This window comes from Branchiostoma floridae, chromosome 3 (assembly GCF_000003815.2).
Source record: "Branchiostoma floridae strain S238N-H82 chromosome 3, Bfl_VNyyK, whole genome shotgun sequence".
NCBI lineage: Eukaryota > Metazoa > Chordata > Leptocardii > Amphioxiformes > Branchiostomatidae > Branchiostoma > Branchiostoma floridae.
In genome coordinates, this window is record NC_049981.1 from 24960513 (window position 1) to 24978920 (window position 18408).

The following is an 18408-nucleotide window of genomic DNA, read 5'->3' on the forward strand; positions in this document are numbered from 1 at the left end:
TTTTGTGTCCCGGGAGGGTGTTTCCGGAGTTATATCTTCTGAACGGCTGTGCTTGGCGCGATGATATTTGGCACATGTGTCGGCGGTGGCTGAATAATGCTCAATTTTGATTTTGGCGCCCTTGGTGCTTGAACTTGACATTTTAGGTTACCTTTTGTGCGGGCACGGGGCGTGCGCTGTATCTCCGGAACGCAAGGTACCATTGTGTTGCTATTTGGTACGTGAGTTGTTTGTGGTGTCCTGGTGGTCAGGTTTGATTTTGGGCCTCCTAGTGCTTGAACTTGATACTGTATAGGTTGACCCTGTTTTAGTGTGGTTGGGGCATCCTCCCAATATCTGCTTGGTTTTAAAAACAGATTATGGTTGGGTGTAGAACCATCATCTGGCCTGGGCCACCTTCAATGTATCAGGTTACTTAGTGGCACTGACAGTTTGCCAGATGACGGGAGTGTGCCAGATTATATATCTGTTGGTCAGGTATAATTGGAGTTTGCTTATTACTCTTTGTGGTGTTTCTAGAGCTGTATAGTACTGAGTTTTAAGTTCCGGTACAAGTTCCTTTACCCTGTTGGCAATCATGGTTGAACTTGAACTTAAACAGAAGAAGATGCAATTTTCTAATGTGGAGGAGAACTGTATAGAGTGTGGGCATAAGAGAAAGGTATGTGTATGATTTGTCCTGTGTTTCTTTTTGTTTCTTTGGTAATGCCATTTCCATACTGTATACAGGTAATTTGTTGTTTTGGGCTAGTCATATTCGCTTGGTTTTTGGGCCTGCTTAATCTATGGTACAGGCAGGGTTAAGTGGTGGAGGCTTAGCTTTGTTCTGTTTTAAATTCAGTATCGTTTGTTGCATTTTGTCGCGGCAAATATATGATGAAATTCCCCTTCTAAGCAACTGCTCATTGGTTTGTGGGGATGTTTGCTGGGTGTTTGCTTTGACTACAACAGCTTCTGAACTTTTCAAAGCTTCCATTGCCAGCAGCTTGCCATCTATAAATGGGATTGACAAGGACATTTTTCATAGTAAATTATGCTGTTAAATTTGGCTTAGATACTACAGGAGATTTAGGTTTGGGTTGGATGGATTGAATGAAAATATCATACCACCCTGGGGACTAACTGTTGCTGCTGCATGGGGGCTACCACTATTCATGTTGTCTAATGTCTATGGAACTACAGATAAAAGTATCATTGGTCACATTATGCGAGTAACATTCCGATGTCAAGTGAATAACACCCCAGAAATAAATCTTTAATGAATATCATTGGAAGAACACAAACCAAGGAGACTTAGCAGCTGCATTAGGTCAGTACATTGAAATAGGAAGATATTAGTATATCATGTGACAGAGTAACTACATGTGCATGGGCCATCTGAGACAAAAAAAGGTAGCGTCTCAACAACTTCAAAGTACTGTGGTTGGTTACATACTTAAGAAATCCAAAATAAGTAATGTTCATCCCTGTCCAAACTTACAAATTCAGAAAATGGAATTTCAGAGTCAGACTTTTGCATGGTGCACAACCAACACAGTAAAAAGCTCATTTTTCCAACCACGTACCACAGACAAAAAGGCAAAAATACACAATAGGTCTACAGAAACCCAATACATTTCATGCAGGCCTGAGGTCTACGAACTCTTGTTTTTATAGTTTTGTGATCGCTCTGGTAAATTGCGTTGTCTTCTGATTATGTTAAGAAACAGACACAATTTTCCAAATCGGTTCTGGACGTCATTACGTACATGGGGATTTTGAAAAATGGTCTTTGATTTGTTTGTACAAACCTATGGCAAATAAGGAATAATTGCAATAAATGAATGCCATGACCCTTGTTGTGCAAACACACACACACACACACAGCACAATTATTACAAATATATATATACATGACTTAAGTGACACAAAACAGTAGTTTACAATTACATGTATACGGCCTCAGGCAAGCACAAAACTGTTATCCACTTAGTGAATTCGACTTCTCAAAAATGTAAGAGCATATATATTCAAGGTCTGTCGAAACACATTATAAATACATGTATTGTATTCGACCACTGTGACATATTTAGTAACACATTTTGCAGCTACCTCAACATCGGTGCGTCTTGCATGACAAAATCCCCTAGGGTGCAGCCCTATCTCATGTCTCCATCTCTATGTATCAACAATGTGCGTAGTTATCGCTGATCATTGCCACCATGATGACATTATCATTGTAAAAATCGCACGCTTGCAGATATAAGCACGATATATTTGCTTTTAAGTTGTTGTGCTTCTCATATAACCGAGGTATCTGTTAATCCATTCACAGTTTGCTGTTTTACGATATACAATTCCGCATATACGTTATACAACTGACGTCACAATTATCATAAATGCTATAAAAAGATATTTGATCGTACATAGACAGTCCATGAATCTGATTTGCTGACCGCGTATAAAATTGTGCATATGAGACATTTTATATGTCGTCTTTATTTGAAGCTAAACTTCTGATTGCATTGATTTGATGTATGTAACGTTAGTAGCAATGACGCACGACACAACTTTACGTGTGGTAATGTGGTGTTTTAAAGTTTCCTTCTGATGCTTCAACACCCTGCTGACGATTGTGATGGCTGTCATTTGATTGCTTCTCACATCGATATCATTCTTCAGAGGAGGTGCAACAACAACAGAGAGTACTCACGGCTGTCATCATTGTCATCAAACGTTTTAATTAAACACAAGTCTTCACTACCATTATTACGTGGGTTTCCCTTTTGAATTAGTTTAGGGATATCCAGTGACAGTTTCATTAAGAATGAGCTGACTCCAATATTAATAGCCTATGGGCTCTTCATTTTGAAAAACATACTTAGTCTATCAACGATCAACGAATATCACATGTTGCTATTTGCATAGAAAAAATGGGTTGGGAGATATCCAATCCAGAATATAGATGACGTTGTGTTGCATTTTAAACTCCGTTACTGTCAGCAAATTTATAGTGATGGTCTTAATCTCGACGATTAAAATGAAATGGTTTACTACTGCAGTAACAATTCATTACCAGGATACGATTTGTAATAGCAAAATAATATCTTTGAAACAAGGAATTCCCCCTGGATATGACTAAAGATTATGCTACATTTGTCTAACCAACGTTTACATTTCCGAAGGCGTAGCTACTACATTGCACTCATTAGCTTCGCCAAGAAGCTTATGTTTTTGCCGACTTGGGTCTGTATGTAGGTCAACAGGATATAACTCGAGAAATTGTGGATGGAACTTTTTTATTTTTTGCAGGTGTGTAGCGGTTGTTTAAAGGCATGCCTAGTTCGAAAATGGGTTACCTGGCGTTTTCCTATGGTACATTAGCGAGCTTAGTATTTTTTTTGGTGTTTTTTCGGGAGGCATAAGTCAAAATGTAGCTGGGCGATTTCCACGATATTTGGCAGGTCTGTAGCGGCTGTGGAAAGGATTGCCATGTGCGAGAATGGTTTAGCTACCTTTTACCTATGGTGCTGTAGCTGGCTTTGTATGTAAGTGCGTTTGTCTGTAAGCAAGATAACTCGAGATGTTCTTGATGGATGTTAATGATATTTGGTTGATAGGTAGGGGACACAGAAAGGAAGGTCAAGTTCGATAATGGGCCTCCTGGCAAATTGTTTTGGTACTGCAAGTGAGCATCAAAGTTTGCGCCTAAATTTTCCAGAAGTGCCAGGTTCGTGATTTTTTACTGGTGGATAGCTGTTGGTACTAGGAGTCAATGGTCTAATTTTGGGCCCCCTAGCAGCTTGTTTGGAATTGCAGTGGGTGTTATATTTCGTAACTTTTTAGATGGATAACTCCTGAGGGGATTGATGGATATTTTTTGTTTTTGGTAGGTAGGTACTTTGGATGATTATCAACATAATGAGATGCAAATTATATAAATCACTCTGTATTTAATATAATTACTTAGGGAAACTTCTATAACGGTTGAAAAATACTTGTGACGGAGTCACCTGAAAGGACTTGAATCGACCCATAGATGTCTAAAAATAGAGAAGAAGTAGGTCAAAGGAGCCAGTGGAAGCAGGGGATCCCTGATAAACAGACGTTGTCTTGGAAGCATGAAATTCTGATTGACCAGGGATGTTACTAGGTCATCCGTGTACTATTCCGCCAGGATGGAGTCTGGTAGAGACTACTGGCTGAAAAATGCCTATAAATGGTCATGGTTCATGTTAGCAAAATACAAAGCCTGACCGTGTCCAACACGTATCTATAAAATTAAGCAATTAAATAGCTTGCTGAATTGATGTCAATACGACGGCACACAGCAAAGGATTCATAGCAGTTGAAATATAACATATCTATATACAAGTGTTGCTTATATCTATATACAGATCAACAATAAAAGCAACACTATATCATGGGAACGGTAAAAATGTAGTAGAGGGAACTTGACGAATATCACTTGATATAAAGATGTAGAGCTAATATCTACGAGACACTTCAGGTGTATTTTCTTATGATGGACTGCAATGAAACTTGGTGTTCCATGTGCCAGTAACACTACATGGGTCTAAACAAACGAATAAGTACTATGTAAAGTCAGTAATATAACATAATTGAACAATGACGGCTTGTAACACATAGTACTTACATCTGTGAACTAGGTTAAAACAACAAGTGACCAAGTGCTGGGACAAGACAAACCCAACATGTTGAAGAACAGCACTTAGGTCAAAAGGGTCACCGTCAATTATCCACGCATTCCTCAACTCTTAACAGAGATGTCATGTTGTAAGGGAAAGGTCGGCTAGAAAGAACTGACATCATTGCGAGAAATACAAATCGCCAAAGGTGACAGGCGGCTGTCATCGGACAGTCGCAGAAATCATAACCTTGGACTCTGTAAAATACCTCTGACTTAACTCGCGACTGCAAAACTTTACTTTCTATTTTCATGAGATTGAAACAAACGTTCACCAAGGCGGGGGTCGTAGCAATCCTTACATATGGCCCTTAGATGACCCTTGGTGAGTTAAAAAGTTCCGTAAATTGGAAGGAACAACTGTTACAGTGGCCGGGGTTTGGTGAGTGACGAATGCAAATATCGGCGTGACTTCCTGTGGTTTCCAGGTTTCCAAGACCTACCCACATACCAAATATCACTTCAATCCATTCAGCCGGTCTTCAATTTGCTGGTTTCTACATACATACATACATACATACATACATACATACATACAAACGCTACCCAAAACATAACCAGCTCTCCGAAAGTAATTATGACAACACAAAATAGAACAGTAACCTCATACCTGTACAAATTGTTCTGATTATGCAAAGACATTCATTCACATCGCCAAAACATTTGCTGCATTATGTACACCGACAGAATAGACTAATCTACTCACAATGTTCATAATCCAACCAACCACTACATGATGTGACTAGATAACATATGGACTTATACACATTAATCATTCAAAAAGAACTATCTTCCATAGAAATTGTTTATTTGGCGAAGATATGTGTTCGAGGAACTCTAGTTTTAAAAGCTCTTAAAGTCGTCTTCTCGAGTTATTCGTATCCACCTGGATTGTTTCGTATCCTTTTAAATACATTTCCATGCAGCTTTGTCACTTTCTTTCGCTTCCGCTTCCTGAAAGTCCTAATGGCCTGATGCCACTTTCTCTTAAAAGTTATTGATTGAGCAAAATTACAAATAATTGGTTCTAACACAGGGATTTCAGATCATTTTCTCAACAGTTGTTTAGTCGTCGCCGACGTGGCCTTGATATTTAGGAAGATGTAAAGGCAATTTAGGTTTGATTTATTTCTTGTCTGACACCAGCTCATAGGTCAAAGCAAACCTTGTTTGATTTGTGGTTCCCTATGGAAAAACAACGGCCAAAGGTTCAGCTCTTGAAGTTAATGTGCTTGAAACGATCGATGCTCCACACAAAAAAGGATTGCCCTTTAAAACGTACATTGTAAACATCATTTTTTACGAGATAACAAACTTCTCTTCACAGAACCAAGCGTTTTATTCAAGACTGACGATTCGTTGTCCGCCTGTCACCGTCCTTGGGGTAACACTGACAGATTTATTACGCGCTGCAGCTAGGTATCACTGCTAGCAGATGCGGTCCAAAACGTTACGTATTTACACATTTTTTAATGCGGTCCCAGACGTTAGATATTGGCATATATAAAAATATTTACAACGCGGGTCCCAAATGTAAAGTAGTTATACTGCACATCTATTTTGTGTCAATAAAACATCTGGTTGTGTATAAAATTTGTTATCCAGTGACTTTTTGTTACAGTTTTACCCTCTTTGTACTGATTCATGTACTCAACAATATACATAACGTCGTTATGTACTCGTACAATATACATAACGTCGAAATCAGCTACGGCAGGGACCAGACGATTAATGACCTTGGTTTTAGTTCTTCACTCTAAGAAAGAAAACTAAGGTTATTAAAACAGAGATGATACATTTCGCTAGAAAAATTATCATCAAGAATACATCCTCTTGGGTTGAAGCTATTGATGTATGCCTCTGATATGGAAACTCAAAATTGCGATAGTGATTAGTGTTCAATCCAGATATAGTGAAAGACGTATTCGTCTAAGTACTTCCGGAGACGTCTACATTAATACTGTTTATACGTCGATTCTTTGACGTTCAAACTATATATCCTTGAAGCGACGCAAGTTTGCAATTGCCTAACTGGTAACTCTGCTAAACAAGAAGAAGTATATAGATGCCTTTATCAACTAGAGGCGGGTGGTCATAGTTATCGGTAAATTGCAATCTCTTACCAGATCATAAAAGCATCCTTGAAGTGGATAAGGATTGCCTCGCCAATACCTCCACAATTTCTGTATTATGCTGTATTATATTTTTTCTCCAAATGGAAGAACGGCTTTGTGTACGGGTGTTTATTTCCACCATTGTCACTGCAACTCAAAACGCTTACATCACGTATCCATCAAATAGATAAAAACAGAACATCGGCGGCTGCAGATCACGACTGCCCGACTAGTAACTCTACTTGGCTTTGCAAATACTTCTCAGTGTTCACAAGCTCATATTGTTTGATGCATGCTTATGCCTTCTGTTGAGCCAATCTTCGGTGCCGTTAGGGTTTTTCGTATCTTATCTTTGTTGGTTGATGAGAGAATGTAACGTTACATGGCGAGCGGGGATGCGAAAAGATGCAGATTGTAGCTGCCGCAAAACATGGGCTCATGCTCTGCAGGGAAACCATAATGGCCTTCTCTCACCTTTCACAGACAAACTCAGCGTTGTCTATTTTTCTCTGAAATAAGGGCTGGAGTTTAAAAAAAAGGATTTCATTTTGGGACCCATAATCAAAAGGTTCCACAGATTATTCCTCAAGAATTCTCTTCGACAGATCGGTGTTGTGTTACTTATTTTAGCAGCTTGGATTTCTTTAAATCACCAATAGCTAGGACAATATTCTTAACAGAAAGAGACGTGAAAGACTTTTGCTACTTCCACACGCAAGGCTAGGAGTACCTAGAAGTAGGACGGAATCATCAACAACAATGGGACAACTATTGCTAAAACATGCTATTTTCAACGAGTAATCGATAAAAGCAATAACGATTGTGATGTTCTTTTTCTGTATCTACAATCAAAGACAGGATGTTTCACTCGCCCTGCAGAACCATTAGGCAAATGATTATTTCACTTAAGGCCGGTTGTTATTCCAGGTAGTGGACATAGAAAGCACTAAAACGTTTATGGAGGTCAAAAGGGTTTGCGACCATTACCAGTCCACGTTACTTGGCTTGTGCGAAACTAACCGATGTAGGATTAATCTTAGCGTGCGAGGTTATTAGTATGCTCGTGCGCGTGTGCATAAGAAGAAAGCAGAGAGACTATTATTTATGCCGTAGAATCCATTTTAAATATGTTTAAAAAGCCAAATGATAACATAATTCAGCAGAGGAAACTATCCACGTTCACATCATGGATAACATGGCAAACAGAATGGCTTGATTCATCTTTCGGCATAATTGTACTGATATATATGAAAAAAAAATTACTTGCATCCAAACATTTTGAGTGGGCAACTAGAGAAACCTAAGAAACGCAATATTAACGTCACTCAAGAAACTCGATAGATTTGTAAGCCTGGTTTAAGTCCCTGATAGTCCAATGTCTCTTCCTATCATTGTCTATAACGTTATGTATGGTCGACCAACACTGCGCCTTCCTTATGGTAACCAATCCATCAGTCTCCCTGCAGGTTCGTTACCACGAACCACATGCCCTGCCAGGGCGAGCGGGCGCTGTCACACCACAGATTACATGGCCGTACAGTTGCTTGTTGTAACACTATACACCTTTCTTAACATGTTCGTGCAAGTACTATTCAATTCTTTGCTCTGGGCTGCTGTCATAGCCCATGACTCACAACAGTAGAATAGACTCAGTACAGGCTTTAAACACTTTGGTTTTGGTGTGATCCCTGATAGGTGCTTTCCATGTCTTTTGTAGAGATTAGAGAGAACTCCATGGCAAACTTGAGCAATCCTAATTTCCATATCTTTCTCATCATGACGTCATCAATGTGGTTATATTGGATGGAACCATGAGAAAATGGTATTCCCAGAAAACTTCAAGGTATGTAGCAAAAATGTAACAAGTGTACGGGTACATAGAATAATGATGTCCGCTACGGCTTCTGCTGTCAATCGCAACATCAATGACAAAATGACGGCATATAATGACGTCATACATGTTTGATATACCAGTTGGGTCCGCCATTTTGCGCCCGCTAACTTGAAAATACATTTTTCAACGAACAATCGCAAAAAAAAAGACATCGTAGACTAAAAACGTTGATTTAAACGGTTTTTAATGAAAAAAACAAAGTACTTGGTAGTTACACATATAAAGGGATGATAAGCTAGTTATACTTAATCTGATTTTGTCCGATGCCATCATCAAATTATCATAATTCATGTATATCTTATCAAGAAAACAAGGCTTATTTACATAAGATTGTATACTATACATGTAATAAAATAGCCGTAATGTAGCAAGAAAACCAGAAAAGTACATGTTTAGAACCAAAATTAACGATTTTCGTCAAAACAAGCTGTTGTCATGACAACACGAAAAATGGAGAACTTTCCAAGCTTTATGAAATTGTTGCCAACTACATTTTGAGAAAAGTTTTTTTTAATTTTGGTGGCTCTAGCTCTTGTTTTTGGAAACAGTCAAAAATGAAAGTACGCGTGGATGTCATCCATATGATCAAGTCGATGTGCCCTCATTAGAACGACTAATTCAAATCTGAAACCCATATTTACCAACAGATGGATTCAAATTGATTTTGTAATATCAGGAAATTAACAATTATCGGTTAATGTCCCTGAGATACCTCTTGCTTCCCACCATATGTTTCCTTTTCCAGGCAGATATATTTTGCAGCATACCTAAAACTAGGAACATGCGGTTCAATATTCCCCTGACGTTACAGATGATTATTTGCTCTATTGTACAAATGTAGCCTGATATTTGTAACGACGATTTCACCTATTAGGCAAATTGGTCTCCACGGGCAATATAGTGATGCTACAGCTATGCATTGTGTTTCGCCAAACGTTTCTAATAATACCAGCACTTCCGACTTCCAATTATAACATGAAGTGACATTGCCAATAAAATATCCGTGCCTTCCGGACAGGTAACTTTTGTCCTGTTAGACAGACGTCGTATAACTTGAGCTGAGAAGGTAGCATTTTCCGTAACAAAAGAACTGAATCTATGTCTTCTTCTTTAAACCCTCGAACCACCCCTATATCAATGATATATAATGTTTTTACGTTACATGTATTGATTCCTCAAGAATGTTTGCGATCGTGCGACGATCGTAGGACACATGTGACTGAGACCCTAAAGCTGCTGCAACATTTAATGCAATCCTTTCCGAGCTGTTTTGAGTCGTGTGTCTAGAACATACCACCGTTCCAGGTCTCGACTATCTAAATGATGCGTATGGTATTCAGAATAGTGCATCATAGCGTCACGCTGTCACATATGATACACTGTTAAGTGCGAGGATGTCCACCATTTTGCATTTGCGTCACGATTAACGCATTTGTTGCCTTTCGGTGCAAAGCAGGTTGTGACAAAGATTGAACCTCTTGCATCTCCTTTGCAGATCAGCGATGCCGCAATTTATACCCGTGTCTGTACCCTGTCCAGAGGCTATAGCTAGCTTTCTATTTTGAGCTCGGCTTCCTGTACATCCTTATTATCTTTACGCTGTACTGTTGGATTGCTCTCGACGATGGTTTCTTGCTGCATAAATCCACAGACCATGCAGAACTTTAGTTCATTACAACCGGGGGTTTGTAATCTAGCTTATTGGTCATGTGAGGCTGATGCAAATTGTGCAAAATTAATGAAAATGTTGGTGAAGCGGTATATGGAAAATTCCATATTTACTTTAGTTCATCTGGTGAATATTACGAGTTATGTGAAGCATTTATCAGGAAAAAAAACAACGAATGCGACAACGTTTCGATGATAACGTGAACATGCAAACTCGTGACCACATATGAATGTTGGTATCATATAAATGGCAGTTAGAGCCTCATTCGATCATCCACTAGACGGCGATCGCGCTGCGTGGATTTGTGTTTTATACTTGTAAAAATATGAAAGGATGGCCGAAGAGAAAACAAACACACACAAAAATTGAAAAAGATTTTTCATCATCAATCAAATTCGTCAAGCGATCTGTTTTCTAATCTAGGCATGGCTTTATATACTTGGCTTTGATGTTTTGGCTACTTAAGGAGGTAAATTGAATTATCCCTAAAACTTTATTTGTTATTGAAAGGTAGGTCATTATTCAGTCTCCATTGTCATGGATTGAACCTGCCAAGAACCACTCACTTCTTTCTACTTCATTTTTGCAGCTCTTCCTGTTCGACAAGATAAGATTGAAGTTTGGAACGCATTACAGGATGACCGTCTGCAAAATGTCATTTCCAAAGAGCACTTAAGTTGTGCCTGGCACAGTGCAGATGTGAGGGGATTTGAAAATAAGTTTTTCTAATACGTTTATCTTTCTTCCGCAGATCCTTTTGGAGTCAATGGCGTCTAGCTGTCTGTTGGAGCAAAGCATCAAACGGAGCTGAAAAGCCACAACAGCGAAGACTGTAACATAGATACCGTTTTGGCGAAAACATATACCCTAATATTAATAAGTAGCGCCAGGGGTTCCACAAGGAACCATTCTAGGACCAATCGCCTTCCACTTATACTAAGAAAAACACTCAGTTGAAACGTCAACATGCAGACGGCGAATGAGTCATTCAATGTGACTATGTTTGACTTTAGTAATCCTATCTTGAAGCAAACTGTGCCTATTATTTCGGTGTTCGTGCTATCCTACTTCGTCGTGTTCGCCATGTGTGTAGTCGGAAACGTGCTTGTCTGCTTCGTGGTGCTGAAGATTCCACGCATGCGTAACGTGACCAACTTCTTCATCTTGAACTTGTCCGTCAGTGACCTGTTGGTCTCTGTCTTCTGTATGCCCTTCACCTTGGTGGACAACATCATTAAAGGTAAGGTGTTGAACTTGGTTTTGATGCCTTATGGCCTGTTATACTTACATACGAAATTATACATTTCAGTACAGCTTTCAAACCCATGATGAAGAAAGCAACTAACAGTCCACCTACATATACGTATAGCGCATTCTTCTCACATATAGTACATGTACAATATGGTATGATATATTTTGCAGTACAGTATAGCACTTGATAAAGCTATTTACAGCGCAATGTAGAAATTAGACTGAATAGCACGACTATTTGTCAAAACTGAGTAACCGCTTAAAGTTATGGATCAAGTTAGGCAGTTTCACGCGTTAATTTTTTAGCAGTGGACCAACTTAGTTGCAGAAGTGTTGGCGTCCCCGGCCTATACCGCATGTCCTGCAATATAATGAATCATGTTATTGTTTAACGGTTACTAGCACATTACATTTGTCGTTGTTTTTACAGGATGGCCATTCGGGGATGTGATGTGTAAGCTGTCCCCTGCTGTGCAAATTGTGTCGGTGACCGCCTCCGTCTTCACGCTAGTCGCCATTGCACTGGACAGGTTAGAATCTTTTAATGGCTAGAGGATTATATAGGTAAATTGGTTAATAAATTACACAAACGTAAGGTGTTACTTCATCACACATTAACATTTATCTAGAATTATCATCGCTAGTGTTTTTATCATATACGTTGAACAATGGGTCATAGGTGTCGACATGTTACATACCCTTCACTGCTTCCAAGGTTGTTTCTTTATCTAATACATTACATGTACATGTAGTCTAACTTCCCTCTGTTTGAACCCATGGTCGTGTTCCGTTCAGTCAATCAGCGCACTTCCCTACTTTCCATTACGCTAAAAGCACTACTATCACATCATTGAACAATTTACTGACTGTGTTATTTGCTTCTACTCCAATTTCCAAGGATATTTCACATCCTATTTGGCCTTTACGTGGGAAACGTCCCAGATGGTTCGGCATTCACTTCTGTGTGCGCTGCCATTTCGTCTTTAATGTCTTCTCACTCGAATGAAATTATCTACATTTGTAATTGTAAATGGGATCACTTGGAAACGTTTAAGGGACGGTCGGTCTTCCTACAGAATCATGATGTCATGGGGGTTTATGCAGAATGGCATACGTGTGATCAAGAGGGTGGAGGTTCAAGAACCTCTCTTAAGGTCTTCAATAGTGTTGAAAGATTACAGTAGATCTTTTGCATGGGGACGCAAAGTCTGTGGCTCCATACCATGTGTGAGAGAATGTGAAATGCATCAGGTAAAACTTCTGCATGAAAAAAGACCCAGCACACAAGAATGGAAAGGTGTATAGGTGAGTCGGTTTGTTTGGCTGAGTGAGGCAACATTGCACATATACATAGATATTGTAGATATTGTATTCTAGCCATCCACGCAGTGACATGCGTTGGCTTGATATAGGGTCCGCCGCTTTATATACCTTTGAAATCACCAATTCTTTTTTTTTTCTTTACATGCTAGATACTACGCCATCATCTACCCGACTGAGCCGAAGTTCACCATCAGACGTACCATGTACGTCATTGCTGGAGTTTGGATCCTGGCAATCATTGTGGCAATACCCCAGGTACGGCAGACTAGGCATTGGAAATGCTCCCAAGAACAAAATCTTGTTCGGTGTTTGCATTGACAGCTTTTTAAACATGTGGTTCAATTGTATGTATGCATTTCAAGGTTTTATATTTGGCTAAAAGACGAAGAGCACATAGTCCGGTAAAAAAAATCCGAACTGTAAATAACTTCTCAGGTATTCAACAAGTTAGCAGGATGACGTCACATTTTGTACTCAATCCTAAGCCTAGCCCGAGGCCAAAGTAACATTCCTCCCGGGTGCTCTGAGTGTATGTTTGTGTGTGTGTGTGTGTGAGCGCGCATGGTGCTTAACCAGCTGTCAGCTAATGTTGTTAATCAAAATTCTTAGTGACATCCACATTACTTGATACCCCTAGCGAATGGTAAAACAGATTCAGCTCATAAGTCTATAGGTCATTATCATCAGTATATGCCTCTCCCTCCAGATCCTCCTGATCCAAGAGGGACGCTGGCCCCGGGAGGGAGACGTCATCCTCCTCCATCTTTGCGAGGAGCCCTATCCCTACTGGCGCAAGGCTTACACCACCGTGCTGTTCGGACTCTGCTACATCTGCCCCCTCCTGGTCATCATGTACCTGTACGTCCGCATCGGCTACAGCGTGTGGATAAAGCCTACCCCGGGCGGTGACAAGGCAAGTAAGGAAGCCAAATCTCTCGCCATGAGCAAGAAGGTGAGAGTTATTAAGATGTTGTTAACGGTGGTGATCCTGTTTACCATATCCTGGCTACCTATCCATGTCATCACCATGATCAACGACTACGCCACGCTGTCAGCAGACAGGCAGAACATCATCTGGGTCTACATCTATCCCGTTGCTCATTGGCTGATCTACTTCAACAGCTCGGTTAATCCGATCATCTACGGATACTTCAACCAGAACTTCCGGACAGCCTTCAAGACGCTGCTGTTGTCGCGGCGAGGAGTCGGTGCTCTACAAGACATGAGCAACGCCAACGGGGCACACACCAACAGGCATCACTCGAGAAGCCCGAACCCTCGTTCTGCATCGAGAAGCCCACGGCCGGGGGTCTCTCCGAAGCAACGGGGTCTTGTGGTCGAGACTCGGAACAAAAGTCTTCCCGACGTTAATTGAATGACTACTGATTAGATAACTACTAATCAGCTACAGAAGATAAGCCCGTTCAAAAATCAAACTGCCCATAGCTGGCCATATTACATAAGTGAAGGCCCCTGATGCTATTCTTAATCTTGTCATGCGAGCCGACTGACGGAGGCCGTATGTGCATCTGGACTTATGTAAAGCATGTGGAGACAAGAACGGTTTGCAAGTCAGGGGCCGTTTAACAGCTCAAGGCAGTTAGATCCGCGAGGAGGCTTATTTTTTACTGTTAATTCGTCCGAAATAATTGCCTTCTGTTGGAAAATGCGATGACGTTGTCATCTAAATTCTTTTTGATATAAACTCTCTTTCTTTACCCTCGTGTCAATATGATACAGTACATGCTGTTCAAATAATGAGTCCTGAATTTTTGGGAGTGGTTATTAAAATTCAAGGAATCATTTTTAAGAAAACAGCAGCTTGTGAATTACTAAAAGGTACAACAGAGTCCATTCCAAGACACCATGCGGATGTTTGTGGCCATTGTTTAGAATTGATTTTAAAGTTTTGTAATTATATGTCTAGGACATTTGATACTTCAGAAATATTTGTAACACTGTTTCAACTTTATAAATATTTCCCTGGTCCTGTAAAACTTTGGAAATATTCATCGTGTGGAATTGGATACTTCTAATGGTTTCTAAATAATGATAACAGCATTCTACCATTATCTACCATTTTCTACCATTTTTTGTAAATGGTTCAGTGGGCTGGGAAGATAGCAATTCACACATCCTTGCAAAGTATGGTTGGGTGCCATGAAACAATGGCCCACCACAAAGGATCCACCAGTGCCCAGCTGTGAAATCTGAAAATATACAGATGCAACGATAGGGCTTACTTTTATGGGGGCAATAAACTAATTTAACAATTTGGCGAGGTTAACCATTTTTTGTAAATATTTGTAAATGTGAAATAATCACACAGAGGTTTCACAATTATTGTAAATAAAGATATTTTTGTACAGTTACTTTCAAAATGTTTCTCAAATATTCAAAGGAATTCAAATATATGAGTACTTTCTCAGTCAATTTTTAAAAAATAATCTAATTATTGTGGCTCAGATATTCTTTTATTCAAAATAATTCAGACTAATTATAAATATCGCCTAAAAACCCTCATGGAGTCTTTGGAATGGACTCTACTGGACGTAGAATGTTGCCGCATGATTTTGTTGTTCTAAACGACCGAAAAGCATTCAGTCCGTTTTATACATTTGGCAAATGGTAATGTTTACAGAACGCCAACATTTTGAGTATGTCAAAAATAATTTTCAATGACTTACAAAATACAATAGCTAAAACATGAATGACGTAATTAAATTCTGGAAGGGCAAAGATAAAGAGAACAATAAAACGCCATACACTAACAACACTGTAAATAAATAATTATGAATCATATGACAAATTCATGTGCAGCTGAAATCTTGATCGTTCACAATAAACAATTAACAATAATAAGACAGAAATGTATATACAAAGTACGTATGATAATAGATGAAGCATTCCATAGATAACATAAACTATAGATTAATACAAATAATAAAAACATCATCAACTCGAAACGAGAAACACACTACGACAGTAAAGGGATTCAAAATAATAAGTACGCATCTGCAGCGAGATGAATTGTGGGTAATATGTCAGAGGTGAAAACCCCTGACTTGTAAAATGTTCCAGTCTACAACCATGGTTTATACATGTCCGGGTGTGTTTTATCTACCCATATTACCAACAATGTAATTTACTGCGCATGCATATCTAAGGGAACTTTTTATCAGTAAGTATATTTTTATCAGGAAAGCGCAGGTTTCCATTAGATTCTATCATTGGTCAAAACTAATGGTAACATATACATCTAGTTTTTGGCAGAGCTTATTTAAGCTACACACATGGCCTAAAAATGTACATTAGCTATTATGGTAACTCATATGGTACGTATACAAAAATACCTCGAAAATGAGAACACGTTAGTAAGGTCGTAGACCTTATCATACATACGTATATGTAAATCATTATGATAGTTGTATATAAGAATATAAATGACAATGACGTAAAAAATTTAAGGTCATAGTTGTGCCTTCAAAGTTCGCACATGCAGTACTTTGTGTCCAGTGTCTTTGAATGTCACCCGATTAATTCAAAACGCCATTCACCTTGAAAAAGCTCGGACAAAGCCAAGTGAAGAAATATCAGCTCTTCTAAAAAGAACAGCGCATGGTCTGTAACAATTTCTCCGCCGGCTTGTCCATGATACACAGGTGGACATAACCCAAAGTGAGCGATAATAAGCACCTCGACGTATAGTCAAGTTACATACAAAACCGCATAGAACACGAAAAAAACTAATTTACCGTTAACTTGGTAGTTAATGCAGCGTAAATTTCTGATAGATTGGGCTATGTTTTGACAATAGAAAATGATAAGGGTTGCTGTTTCACCCCCAAAAAATTGTGACCAAATTGATATAGTTATCCGTCCTTTCAATTTGATTTTCAGATTGACTTGATTATGGCGCTAGGTCCGCTACGTCTTGATGGCAATTCTTTGTCAATTCTTCCCTCATAAAACAAGTATACGTTAACGTACGTATACAGTTCGTGTTTGAAGATGAGATGTTTGGACAAATGTTGATACTGAAATTGTGATATAGAGAGGAACTAGCTAGATTCTGTGTCTCTATCTTTTAAATATCGACATGTTTGTCCAAACCAAAACACCATAGAGTATCACTACACGAAATACGATCTTTCAGCACGCGTAAAGTATTCATAAAGCATTGTTCCGTAGAAAGAATCGAACGCAACATTTACAATGGCAGTGTGTCTGACAAGATGAGTACAGTTATGACTAGTGAAAGTGTTTCTATCATATCCAAACATTTGATCCATAACATATGAGTATTCTAAGTGTCGATGTAGAAATAAATAGAATACGGTCTTCGACGATTTTCCTATCTCTATGTCGTAACAAAGGTTTAGGATGTTGTCAAAATGTGCCTGGTGTGTTAGGCTATATCATTATATCAGAATCTTAATTGTAAAATACGTCATGTATGTACTATGTATATATGTAAGGTCCTATGTAAATATGTAACTTAGTGTGTTGTTGTTAAGATAGAATGTAAGAGCAACAAAGAGTGACACGTTTGAAACATGATCAATAGAAGTAACGTACCACTACCAATTATCGCAAGATTTTTTCTAATCTCCAACCAGATCCATGGTGCGTAATGTATAGTATCAAACTTCCCGTATCAAACCTCCGGTGCCCGTTTGAATCCCTTAGCCGGCTACGTATACACTCCTTGGACAACTTTGATACTATCTTATGGCACCGTAGGATCTGCTTGGAGATTAGATCATTTCCTTGAGAAAGGATGGCAATAGTGTTTTAACGCAAAAACGTGGTGCCAGTGCAGGGGGGCGTTTATTTGGATCAAACCTTCCTAAAACAAATAGTATGAGTTTCAAATCTCGAATCACCAAATCTACTTTAGATAACAAAGATAGATTTGACAGCTGCTACTTTCAAAATACACAAGCTGTCGTGCGAGGTAGAAAAATATGATGAAAACGAAGGTGTTGAATTACTTATGAAATACGTCCGTTTTCTTTGTTGCTTTAGCTTCAGGAGTTTATTCTGTTGTATATGTCACTGTGTGCAAATCTATTTCATTGCTTTGTGTAGATGAGAGTCATGACATCTGTCTTTCTTTGTTTTTTATGAAAAGTATAGCTAGCTTTTTAAGCACGCCTCGATATGCACCTGATTCGGATTGGACGAGAGTTGACAGTGCACCATGATTGCAAATCTGCCCCTCGAAGCTGATGTGTTGAGCCGAAGGGTGATCATACCGGCTATATCGATACAGATGCAGATACGGAATTGGTAGCGCTACGTCATGTACAGGTTTCGTTATTGTATTCTAACAGTTCTATCAGTCTCTGTTAGTATAGGTTGATCCATTAAGATATGATTAATACCCACGTTTAAGTACTTTATCCGTATGTGAGCTCTGACCATCTGCTCGACTATGTATCATCATTTGTATAACTCTATTTTTCTT

General features: G+C 39.1%; 1 protein-coding gene across 2 annotated transcripts in view; it reads left to right on the forward strand.

The window, feature by feature from the left end:
• Positions 1–14777, forward strand: part of LOC118411329 (neuropeptide FF receptor 2-like) — a 28895-nt gene extending 14118 nt beyond the window's left edge. For both annotated transcript variants that reach the window (XM_035813542.1, XM_035813543.1), the window contains exons 2-5: positions 11116–11604; positions 12046–12145; positions 13088–13193; positions 13645–14777. In XM_035813542.1, the coding sequence (XP_035669435.1) occupies positions 11331–11604; positions 12046–12145; positions 13088–13193; positions 13645–14313 (1149 nt within the window). In that variant the 5' untranslated portion in view covers positions 11116–11330 and the 3' untranslated portion in view covers positions 14314–14777. The remainder of the gene's footprint in view (positions 1–11115; positions 11605–12045; positions 12146–13087; positions 13194–13644) is intronic.
• The last annotated feature ends 3631 nt before the right edge of the window (positions 14778–18408 follow it).